General features: G+C 43.1%; 1 protein-coding gene across 1 annotated transcript in view; it reads left to right on the top strand.

Annotated features, from left to right (window-relative positions):
• Positions 1-12,736, top strand: part of CLGN (calmegin) — a 30,311-nt gene extending 17,575 nt beyond the window's left edge. The window contains exons 9-14 of the mRNA XM_018571380.1: positions 241-397; positions 752-967; positions 5,941-6,060; positions 9,077-9,221; positions 10,765-10,868; positions 12,355-12,736. Of these exons, the coding sequence (XP_018426882.1) occupies positions 241-397; positions 752-967; positions 5,941-6,060; positions 9,077-9,221; positions 10,765-10,868; positions 12,355-12,435 (823 nt within the window). The 3' untranslated portion in view covers positions 12,436-12,736. The remainder of the gene's footprint in view (positions 1-240; positions 398-751; positions 968-5,940; positions 6,061-9,076; positions 9,222-10,764; positions 10,869-12,354) is intronic.
• The last annotated feature ends 350 nt before the right edge of the window (positions 12,737-13,086 follow it).

Below are 13,086 nucleotides of genomic sequence, written 5' to 3'. Positions count from 1 at the left end.
TTTAAAGCAGAACTACACCCTCATATCTTTTACAGTCAAATGACCAACCATTTGAGGGCTTGAAAGTTTGATTGAGAGCTGAAATAACCTTGACAGTTGGCATACCTTCAAAGTTAACTGTTTTGGGATACAATAAATTGGTGGGTAAAGTTCCTCAGTAAGGCAACGATCTGTCTTTGTGCCTCGTATCTTATGTTCCGTAATCATCACAGTAATGGGATTTACTCTTATTGTTGGCAGGAATGTTGACATGGATGGAGAATGGCAAGCCCCTCTGGTTCCAAACCCAAAGTGCAAAACCGCTCCTGGATGTGGGGAATGGAGTCCACCTCTCATGGACAATCCAGATTACAAGGGAAAATGGAAACCTCCTATGATTGAGAACCCAAATTACCAGGCAATGAACATAAATCTTACTACAGATTAGCACCTAGTGTTCTACCTTTCTCTAACACATAAAAGATTTCTCCTCCCAGCTGCAGGTTTATTTAGCTTTCAGCTAAATCTTCTGATAAAACTGGTACAAGTTATTCCTTGACAGCAATATCTACGATGCACGTATTTTAGTACTGCTGTCTATATATTCAGTAAGCAAATACTGTAGTCACAAAGCAGTGAGAAGGAGAGAATTTGATAAGCGACTACACTGAAGCTAGTTGGTAAAACGCAGAACATCGCCTGTTTAGAATTCACACAGTATGTGACTATTGGAAATTATTCCTGCTTTTGATATTGATTTTGTTTTTTACAGGGTATTTGGAAACCACGTAAAATCCCCAACCCATACTACTTTGAAGACCTTAACCCATTTAAAATGGCGACCTTTAGCGCTATTGGGTTGGAACTTTGGTCAATGACTCCTGACATCTACTTTGACAACTTCATAATCTGCTCTGAGAAGGAGGTGGCTGACCGTTGGGCCTCTGATAGCTGGGGACTGAAGAAACTGGTAGCCAGTGCTAATGAGGTACTTTACAGGATAAGCTACTTGATAAAGTACATCCATGAATGGGAGTTTTTAGTGATTTCTCATCGTAAAATGCATATTTCCTAAAAGCAGAGACACTGAAGAATGAAATGGTGGATGTAGCAATTGTTTGTCACATGATATTGGCACAACTGTTTATCAACCCCAAATTTTCAGTAAAAAATACACTTATGCTAATTTTAGTGCACATAAACAAAAATGTTACCCAAATATGCTACCCAATTTTCGTTAACATATAAAGTGTGAGGTTTCGCTGAGTACAGTAACTAGATACCAAACATGTTAAGCTTCAAAACTGTGGGCAAAAAAAACGACGGTACCCAAAAAGGTTGATAGGTGGTGTAGGTAAGTGCACCTGACGCGCGTTTGTGCTAGTATGTGCGTGTATGCGGGGGTAGGGGACTTTTGGGTGTTTTTACATTTATTTTATTTAACGTTATGTTTTAAAACTTTTACATTATTGCTGAGGGGGTTCAAAAGCCTCTGATAGCACTTTAGTCATGACGGGTATTTGCCTATTCCCGTATTTGCTTATTCAGCTTCAGCAGGTAGCATTAATGTTTCAGTTTAGCTGGGGATGCAGATGACAAAGCGTACATTACTCTGCCAATTTAGATGCTTTCCATTAGGCAGGTGTAGTTCAGAGTTTAGAGTTTAGACCATACTGTATGATGATTGAAAGGATTGCACAGTGGTGTACAAGCTTTGCCTTGGAACTTTATTAGAAATCATAGTAATTGAAGTTCGCAAAAAGTAATTTACGCAATACATTGCCACAGAAAATATGTTTTTTGAGATCCAAAACGTAAACTTATTTACAACTGATGCTCCAGGCAATTGTACATTAGATCTTGGGATTTCAATGTGAAGTTGTTACAATTTTCACATGAGGGTAGAGCACACCGTTAAATGGATCAGTTTACTGCTGCTCCATTATTGTCTTGTCAGCAAGCTTGTTGGGTCGTTGACCAAGTTTCATGAAGTATTTTGACTGGAGTTTCACTAATGCTTGATTAAATGGTACCAACTTACTTATTTTGTAACTCTCATTAACACACTCTCATCCAGACCACGTCGAATCTATTCTACTTTTAACTCTCTACTATGTCCTCCACCTCCACCGCCCACTAACTCACTCACTGCCCAGGTCAATGCCAATAATTTAAAAAACTAAATAGATACAATTCGGGATCATATCGCCACTGTCCAATCAACTTCCCCTATTGATGTACCAGACCCACTATCACACTTATTACTTTCCTCTTTTGACACTGTCACCACAGAGGAGGTAACAAAGCTTTTCTCTGACACCCACCTCACCACTTGCCCCCTGGACCCAGTTCCCTCACCACTACTCCAATCACCCTCTTGCTCTATCCTACACTCTCTTACTCAAATTTTCAATCTCTCACTCTCTACTGGCATCTTTCCCTCCCCTCTAAAACATGCGTTAGTCACCCCAATACCCGAAAAACCCTCACTGGACCCTACCAACCTTAACAATCTCAGACCAATTTCCTTACTCCCATTCATCTCCAAACTCCTAGAACGCTTATCTACAGCCGCCTGAGCCGCTACCTTGCTGAAAACAACCTCCTTGACCCCTTACAGTCCGGCTTTCGCCCTCTACACTCCACTGAAACCCCCCTCCTAAATCTCACTAATGACTTACAGCTAAAACCAACGGCCACTACTACTTACTCTTAATATTAGACCTTTCTGCTGCTTTTGACACTGTTGACCACCCGCTGCTCCTCAAAAAAACTCCACTCGCTTGTCCTACAAGACTCTGCTCTCTCATGGTTCTCCTCCTACCTATCTAAGCGCTCCTTTAGTGTCACCTACAAATCTAACTCCTCCCTTACTCTTCCTCTTTCTTTAGGGGTCCCTCCTCTTCTCCATCTACACTTCCTCCCCTAGTCAGTTAATAACCTCACATGGTTTCCAATACCATCTCTATCTCTAATACTCAAATATATATTTCTACTCCACAACTCATCACCTCAGTGTCCTTGTGTGTCACTTATCTACTAACTGACATATCAGTCTGGATGTCGCAACACTTGTTAAATCTCAACCTTTCAAAAACTGAGCTTGTGATATTTCCTCCCACCCGTGCACCTTCCCCCAACTTTTCCCTTGAGCTTGATAACACAACTATCCCCCCATGCCAAGGTCCTGGGTGTCATCCTTGACTCTGACCTCACCTTTCTTTCCCCACATCCAATCACTATCCAAATCCTGCCGCCTTCACCTTCGTAACATCTCCAAAATGCGCCCCTTCCTCACCAATGAAACCGCAAAACTACTCATTCATTCACTTGTTATCTCACTTCTCGACTATTGCAACTCCCTCCTTATTGGCCTACCTCTACACAGGCTATTCCCCCTTCAGTCTATCATGAATGCTGCTGCTAGACTCCTTCACCTAACCAACCACTCAGTGTCTGCCACTCCCCTATGCCGATCCCTCCACTGGCTTCCAATAGCCCAAAGGATAAAATTCAAAATATTAACAATGACTTACAAAGCCATCCACAACTCTGCCCCAAGCTATATCTCAAACCTGGTCTCAAAGTATCACCTTAACCGTCCCCTCCGCTCTTCAAAAGACCTTCTGCTTTCCAGCTCCCTCGTCAACTCCTCCCATGCTCACCTCCAGGACTTGACTAGAGTCTCTCCCATCCTCTTGAACGCTTTACCCCAACCTGTCCGTCTGTCTCCCACTCTGATTGCCTTTAGGCGATCCCTTAAGACTCATCTCTTCAGGGAAGCCTATCCCATCTCAACCTAACCGCTCAACCATCACGTTCTCAAACAATTCATCCCCACACAGCTACCTCCTCATGTATCACTTCCCCCTCCCTTTTAGATTGTAAGCCCTCAGGGGCAGGGCCCTCCTTACCATCTTGTCTTGAATTGTATTGTGATTGTAATGTCTTTCTTATATTGTAAAGCGCTGCGCAAACTGTTAGCGCTATATAAATCCTGTATAATAATAATACCAAAAGCTACCTTTGATAATGCTTCAAAACATTCCCTAAGAACCGTTCCAAATGAGTAGAGGTCATGACTTCCCCAATGTGGAACTCTGCCTTTGTCCCCACAAAAGCCCCCAAAATTAGCATGCTGTGATTGGCCATTGAATGAGGTCTTGGTTTATGGACAGCAAGGAAGAGTGATTATACAGCTCTAAGCCGCAGAAGTTGAGTCTCCTAGTGGGGTCTAAAAAGCTTCTTGGGGTCACAGGCATGATTCTGAGTGTGATATAAGTACTGGCAGGGACCTTTTGCTGATTGCATTTAAGCAACTTGGCTAAACCGCGCAGGTTTTTGTATAATAAGGCAAAAATATGTTTGAAAAACTAAAATGTAAGTATTTATTATACTAAGGACATAGAGGGAAAGCATCCATTTTTAGAAAATAAACCCTTGTCAGCTATATATGCTTTATTGGAAATATTTAATAGCCTAAGTAAGGTACTGTATGTTCTGTCTTTTCAATCATCACATTATCACTCCCAGTGTTATACAAAGAAACATTGCAACATCAGCATGCCTTTAATAATGCAAATAACTCACTAGTAGAAATTCCAGGCGTAATGTAAAAAACGGGCACAGACAGAATTACGACTCCTTGTGCAGGTCACCTAAGTACATCGTTGGCTTATTCTATACACTGGGCTGTCTATCATTTGACCTCAATGCAGACGTTATGGATAGCCAGTGAACCAATTACAAGAGCAAGGAGATGGTGATGTTGGCATCTAGCAAAGTAAATATTTATGCTGTAATTCCAAAAAAAAAAAGAAATGTGTTAGTCTCAGGTCTCGTTCACACCTAGGTGTATTGCATATGCGCGTCTGTTGCGCGACTGGCGCGCGTTTTTTACAGCGATTCGCGGTAAAGTCGTGTGACAAACGCGCGTTTCCGAAGGCTACTTGGCTGTATCCCAATGGAAACGCGCAACAAAACGGCCCAAAGTAGTACATGTACCTTTTCAGGCGTGGGCCGTTTTGTAGCGCGTTAGGGACGGGCGGAAATACGCCAAGGTGGGAACGAGACCATTGAATACAATGGGATTTATATTTTTGAGCGTTTTGTAGAGCGTTCGTCGAGCGTGGAACGCGCTACAAAACGTTCAGGTGTGAACGAGGGCTTAAAGAGCCATGATAGGCTGCATGGTGAAAAGGAAAGGTATCAAAAATAAATGACACATATACAGTATGCTGGAAAAACTGTTAATGAAAGTGAAGTTTTCCTTTTAGCAGTCAGAGGCCCGGGTGCCTAAAGTAGAACTAAAGCCCAAACTTTTTTTGTAGTTTTGGATATAGTGGAGAGCGATTGGAACACCTCTCTGGTTTTTGTTTCTTTCTGTGTCCCCGTTAGGGAGATTCACCCTCTCTGTTTGTCCTGGTGACCATTTTACCTGAGAGAGAGGGGAAATCTATCCAATGTGGACACTAAATCTGATGACAGCCAGGGATTTCACTCACTTTGGAAAGATTTACTCTCACCTCCTGTTGTGATGATAGGACAGGAAGTGAAGAGAAAGGTTATAACCCTCCCTTAATCTATCCAAGACTAAAACCAACTTTTTGGGTTCATCTCTACTTTAAGCGATATGTAGAACAAATTAACAAAATGAGCTACATTTGTTATTTTGAAATATATGTGTTTTTATGAAGCCTTTTTTTGTTTATAAATAAATAAATCATGAAACTAAAAACAAATAGCATTTGGGTAACACATTAAGCTATGATCTTATGTCTCCAATAAGACGTGGTAGGTAACCACCATCACAGACATGAAGCAGTAAAGCCAAGGGCCTGCAGGTTGATGATCCTTTCCTGTTGAGGTCTAGTGTAAAGTTCTAACCAGTTCAGCTTCTTGTACTGGAAGATGCTTTCTCTTGTACTCTGCAGTTAATGTTGTCATTCTGTTTCTCTCCAGCCAGGCATGATAAACCAGCTTCTAGCTGCTGCTGATGAGAGGCCATGGCTCTGGGGTTTGTACTTACTGACAGCTGCTCTTCCTGTAGGATTACTGGTCCTATTCTGCTGGCCCAGAAAGGTGAGAATGATCAGAAACTACTTAAACAGGCTATAGGGCCGTAAAAAAAGTAGTTCCAGTAAAGTCATTTTTCTCGGTGTCTGTAGGTTTTTGCTTTTAAGCTTGATCTTTTGGTCTTTGCGTCTCTTATATAAATGGAACCTGACAGGGAAAATAATATGAGTATTGTTATTTATTTGAAATGTACATCCATAGTGTGAAAAGGTTTATCACTTTCAGTCTATAACGTGTTGTTCTACCTTCAGTTACAACACCTCCAAGTAAATATGTCTCGTCACTGCAGGTTAGGAGTTAATAGCTAATTTGTCACAATGCTGTACTGAAAATGGGTTCACAGCTGTTAGCCCAGTAACTATGGAACATAGTTCACTAAGTAGTATAAAAAACATATCAGACATCAGAGAATGGTACTGTCTCACCGGATTTCAGGATACTGTAGTTAGATGAGTTATACATTGTTAGGGCGACAACTCCTGTCAGATGACGGCTTACCCAAGGTGCAGGGTCCAAGCTTCAGCTGGTCTTCACCAGAGCTCTTGATGGTGGACATAGGCTCTTGCTGTGGGCTGGTACCAGGTCATGGCCCTTAAGATCACCCCACCAAGAGGACAGAAAGGCTACGGTGCCAAGACACAGGGCAGTAAGCCACTGTCTTGCCAAGCAATGAGCAGATAGTGGTCAGGCAGTCCATGTCAGCAACCAATAATAGTTGATAAGACAGGAAAAGAGAGCATAGTCAGGTCCAGGCAGGGGTCAAGGCAGATGGCAAGCAGAGAGGAACAGACTTCAGTAATAAGGCCCTTAGCACCAAACGGGGCAGCTGGTTTAAAGACCCAGCACCAGCCACTTCCAGCGTTGATGCTTAATACCCCTCTGGATCAGAGAACATGCCCAGCATCATCAAGTTTTTGCACGGATTCTGAAACTGCCATTGGAAATACTGGTGGAGATTCTGTGAGAGCTATTAGAAGTACTGTCAGGGATTTGCGAGTACCATTGGGGAGGTACTGGCAGGCATTCTAGAAGTCCTGGTAGGAATTTCCAGAAATATTCTTGGATTTCTGGCGGGTACTCTGCGAGTACCTTGACAGTTACTCCGCTCTCAGTTTCTGTACAGCTCACTGTTTTACAGGACACCCTGTAGTACATCATATCTGTTACACTTTATTTCTCAAATCACTAATTCATTGATTTGGGCACATGTTCCTTCAGGATCCAGGAGTAATGGTATGACTCCTGGTACCCCACCCAGTGGCGGAGCTAAGGAACAAAGTGTCGGTGCGGCGGGTCTCCGATCCAGCGCTGACTCCTCTGTCATTGCTGGCACTTCCTGTCCCACGGTGTCTGCATGCAGGTGCATGCGTCCGTATACTTACCTTGCGTCTCTCCTCGTCTCCCGCCCGAAAATCCGAACTGCGCATGCGCCGGCCCAAGATGCTTTGTGGCCGCCCGAGCAGTCTCGGGTTTTCAGACAGGAGCGCGCAGCGAAGACGGGGTAAGTTTAAACCGCTGTTAAAACGTTTTGTTTAAAAAAAAAAAAACTTTTAGCATATATCTAATAACCCTTTAATACTCACCTGATCCCTGGAACGACCAACAAGCGCAGACTCCCGTCTCTCACGCTGTCAGAATATGCATACAGAGCGTGTCGGTTACTATTTAAAACCGGCGCGCTGTGTGCAGCTTCTGAGAAGATACGCTATTAGCATAGCGATGAAGCCGGCTGCGCTAATAGCGTATCTTCTCAGAAGCTGCACACAGCGCGCCGGTTTAAATAGTAACCGACACGCTCTGTATGCATATTCTGGCAGCGTGAGAGGAGGAACACTGCGCTTGTCGGTGGATCGGATCATGGGGATGTTTTATTAAAAAAAAAAAAAAAATGATTTTTATATGTTAAAAATGTCACCTTACCTTAGCCTGGCGGTCCGTGGGGGCTTCCTGGTTGGGGGGGTCTGTTGTGGCCGCAGCTGCTCCATACCTCTGCCATCTGCACCCGGGTCCCCCTCCTGTATTCTTTTTTTCTGTCCCTCTCCATCTGCCATCTCAGCCCGCCCGCACGCATCAGACGGCAGACGCGGCTCTGTAATCAGGTGACCTCTAGTGGGTCCTCTGCAGGCCCCTGCGGTCTGTCCTCTACAGTGCCTGTTTAGAGGGCCGCTTCTGCCTGATCCAGCCAGCCCGAATCGCATACTAGCTGGATCAGGCAGACGCAGCCTTCTAAACAGGCATTGTAGAGGACAGACCGCAGGGGCCTGCAGAGGAACCACTAGAGGAGCGGCCGAATACAGAGCCGCGTCTGATGCCGCAGGTCAGCGGTCCCCCCCGGCCCCCCCTCGCTACAACACTGGCCGGGAGTGTCGGATGATCCGACACTCCCGGCGGAGAGACCAGGGGCGCGCTGGATAACGATCCGGCGGCCGGCAACTTGCTGGGCCCCTCCAGAGCCTGAGGCCCCGGGCGCCCGCACTGCCTGCACCGGCGGTAGTTCCGCCACTGACCCCACCTCAACTGAAGCTGGCTGTACATTAGTAGATTTCATATGAAAAACAAACATTCATATGAAAAATCTTGTCAGACATGCCTCTTTCTGATTCCAGAGAGCCTGAATTGCTGTAAAGTACTTATACAATTTAGTAGAGTGGGATGTGAACTCCCACAGTCCTGTCATTTATGGGATTAACTGAAAATCTGGCCATGCACCGTTAGATTTTTCTACGAACGTTCATTTTTCAGAACATTCAGTAATGAATCCAGAGAACTGACTAATGTTATATGAAATTCCGTATGATTATAACATTCAATTCGATTTGGGGTAATAAATGGAGTTTTCTGCATTCACTGTTAGAACAACACAGTCTGTGGTGGAATTTTCAGTTGACAATGAAGTCAACTAGGGGTTTCTAGGGATTGCAGAAAGAATTGCACAACTGAAATCTAGAAAATCACACACAGAGAGGAAACACACCAATAATACAATGCACATACAGCTGTAACTACTCCCGTGTCATTTTAGAAAATTGAGGAAGAAGAAGATGCAGATTTCTCCATGAGTGATTTTATAGAATCTGATGAAAATGATTTTGAGCTCCAGAAAGATCTGACCAAGGAGAACCAGCAAGATTTAGAGGGGGCCACGTCAGAAACTCAGTACGACAAAGGTAAGTTGACTATTATGGTGACAGGACGACTCAGATTGTAGAACACCGGGATAGATGATACTTGGTGACCTGGCATAGCATCATTGAACATTTTGATCAGAGGGATCAGGTGGATCCTTCATTCTAAGACAGGAAGATGTCAGGAGTTTGCTAGTAGTTGCAGAATGATGATGTTTACGGCTTTGGTCATAAGAGGGCGCCAAAAAGGGACTAACAATGTCAGACACACTGCAAGAGAAGACAGGCTGCAGCTCAACTGGCAAGAAAGGGTAAGAAAGCCTGGCAGTATCCTCCTTAGAATGACAGGCTGTGAGCCATCAGTCCATCCTAAAAAATTTTTTGAATCTGCCATTGATCTTTTTCCTATTTCGGTTGGTGGATGGACATGTCGCACACTCAGTAAAAGCTTTAGAACCCATTCACGCCTATGTGTGAATTAGTGCACCATGATGATGTGACATTCATTAAGGCAACCCATTCATATTGAATTGGTCTTTCAAGCTGCGTCAATGCAAGAAAAAACGTACATGCACTATATTGAGAATGCTTTGCACAATGCACATTTACTTCTGTGCATTCGAGTGTACTATAGTGCAGGGGCATTTTTCTTTTTTAAACTTCAGAATAAATGGTACCACAACGAATTGTGCTAGTGTGAATCCACCCTTATTCCGTTTGACCTTAAAAGACAGGAAACTCTTGTACCTGCACCATTAAACCACCTAATTGTTGCAAACCTTACATGCAATTTCTTTTTTTCTGCCATGAATGGCCAGCCTAATGTTATTCTAGTGATGTCATATCAGTAATGGTTCCGTGGATCCACAGGATCAGCAAAAAGCAGAAAAGATCAAAGTGATTTAAGTGGTAATCCAGCCACATTTGTTTTTTAGTTTTAGCTAGAGCGGGGTAGGGTTAGAAATTCTGTCATGGTTAATGCTACCTGTGCCCCCTTTGGAGAGATTTTCCCCACTTGTGTTAAGGATCACAAAGCAAGTTTAGGGGAAGCTTCCTAATTGGGACATAGACAGCAGATACCAACCCTTCTCCACTGTTCAATAAAAGTCCTTTTATCACTGTCTCCCCGTTGTGGAAGTTTGTTTTGCTCTGTGTCCCAGTGACTGAACAGGAAGTGATGGGAAATCTCAGTAACTGGGTTATCAACAGCAATAAAAACTAAGGTAAAATAAAACCCCTATCATTAAAAAAAAAAATACTTTGGCCTGTAGATTAGAGGTAGGATGAAGCACAGCGAAAATGCTACATTACTCACAAAATGGACTCCAGTGAATGCCAGTCATTAGTGATTCCTCACTTCTGTCCTCCTTTGAGATATTGCGTTGCCCTAATGTTGAGCGTTTGAGCTGTTGTTAATGAAGGTGTGATGGTTAGTGGGTCTGCTAGGCACACATTGCAGGAAATCCATCCTGCACCTGAATACTGGCAGTTTACAAAGTCTATTAACACTGCTTTAATACTTTATAAGTTGTTCTTGAAATACGGCAGCATATCTTTATTCTAAAGATGATTTGCCCTTTTCTAGAGACTGAAGATGATGAAAGGACAGAACAAGAGGAGGAAGATGAAGAATTCAGTCAAGAAGATGAGGAGATTGGTGATGCAGTAGATCAGTCTTCAGATGATGAGGTCAGTGACCAGCACATGTCAGATATAGATATAGTTTATCATTAATTCTGTATATATTTAACCTGCAGTTTGTTATTTGCAAATGGATATTATGGTGCTGGAAGAAAAGGTTAAATAAAATGGGTATCCCAAAACCACCCACGTTGAATTCAAACCTTTCCTGAGAGAAACAAGAAACATATAGGCTGCCATTGCTGACTTCTCATTCTGCAAAAGTGAGTTGGTCGTGCTGATACTCTGTCTTTAACACTTTAAGTTACTAACCCAGAGCAGATATGGACTTCTGACTTTCCTTATTTACATACTTGTTCTGGGTCAGTGACTATGAAAGCATTGAAGTTAGTGGTTCAACATAACAGACAGTCATTTCTAGAAGGGGTGTCAGCAATGATAGCTGCCAGATTTCTCTTAGGAAATGTTTTGACCTTGCTAGACTGTTTAGGTGTAGGCAGCACAAGACATCATGGGAGAACAACATGGAAATGTCAAGTAATACAATCCTGTCCTCGGGTCCTACTTAGGGTCATTTACACCACCAGGACACTATTAGTGGTGTGTGTTGTTAAGAAGCAGTACAATGTGCTAATTTCAGTGCATTGCATTGTTTACCTTTTATTCTTTTTCCAAAAGGTGACATTTCATTCCGTTTTATTCACCCAAGTACTGCATATCCACAACGCAGTGGTGTGGACTGACTCGATAGTAAAGCAGGCAAATCACCTTGTCTGTGCATGGTGTAAACATGCTCTAAAAGTGTATGCTTTGCATGTACCTTCTCATAGGAGCAGTCAAAGCCATTAGTGTCGTAGAAATATGATTTCTTGGCTATTTCAAGTAGATATCCACAAAGTATGAACTGCTGATGGGGCTTGAGAAAATGTTTGGAAAACACTACAGGGTGAAGCACGGCCACCCTCCCCAGCAGCACATACTCACTTTTTCTTTGCTTCTTCACTGCTTTGTTCAGTGGTGGGAGCAAAGAGAAATACCTGGTACTTCTGGCTATAGGGACATGTGACTCACTCCCCTTCCTCCCACAATGCATTGCTGAGTGGCTGATCTGCCGATTTGCAAGCACCAAAAGTGTCACATGGGTGCAAGAAAGGAGTCCCTAGCCCTGTGTGAGTTCGACCAGCGGGAGCAACTTTAGGCTTACATGAGGCTTCTCCTCTTTGCTCCTGCAGGCATCAATAGCTGTGGATGAGCAAATGGAAAGTGAGTAAGTGTTGCTGGGGGGGGGAGGTGGGCAACTTGTTTAAAGTGAAACCTCCCCCAGTGGGAGCTGAAGGTCCCTTTAAAGACTCCAATGAGGTTGCTAGCAGCTTAATGAAAGCTTTGCAAATGTTTCATGAAAGATTGTTTTACACACGGCTGTCATACAAGGCAATGTCCATGTGTACAAAAGCTGTACGTAATCCCCTACTTTTTAATTAGACTGGACTTTGAAATGTTCTGGCATAACATGACATCTTTGCTTGCCTACCAGATGAAAGAAGCAGATGAAGGTGCGGACTCTGGAGACAACACAAAGAAATCCTTGAGGAAGAGACGAGTACGGAAAGACTAGTAATCCCAATACAAATGTTGGACTGTTACAGAGAACCAACTTGTCTCAGCCTGGCGATGGACACCATATACAGTGACAGGAAACCACTTCTTACCTCTTGGTCCAATACTTCGTGTTACCTAAAAAGTTGTCCTGTTATGTTTATGTCAGGGTATTCCCTATTGGAAGGCAGAATTTTCCATGTACCTATGAAACACTGGTCAGAACTGCATGTGCAATAGCCTACCTTTTATATTCCTTTCTGGTCTTGGCTTAAATAAATATTTAAATATAGGTGTTAGCGTAAGAAAGGATAGTCCTTTTTACCATTGTCCTTTCTGTTCATTAAGGTTCAATAAGGTTCAATTTTTGCATAGTCAGTTTCCACGAGACTTTGGCACAAAGAATCAGCAAACTCCCATTCTCAACAGGTTTGTCCCATCTCTCCTGCTGTAATATACCCTCCTTCTATTTCATTCTTCTTATTACCTGCTGGTTAAGTAATGATCTGCCTGGAATTGAAGCCTGCACATTTTTAATGAAATAATATACACAAAATGTACAGGGCAGATGGCTGACGACTAAAACAAAATGCAGTAAGTGATGCTCAGGACAGTCCCAATTATTCCATCAAACAGTTTTTTTTTTTTTACATGTGTGTTACAGAATAGA

Source organism: Nanorana parkeri, unplaced genomic scaffold (assembly GCF_000935625.1).
Source record: "Nanorana parkeri isolate BGI_ZX_2015 unplaced genomic scaffold, ASM93562v1 scaffold1747, whole genome shotgun sequence".
Classification (NCBI taxonomy): Eukaryota; Metazoa; Chordata; class Amphibia; order Anura; family Dicroglossidae; genus Nanorana; species Nanorana parkeri.
The sequence above is the reverse complement of the archived record's forward strand: the minus strand, read 5'-3'. Positions and strand labels throughout refer to the sequence as shown.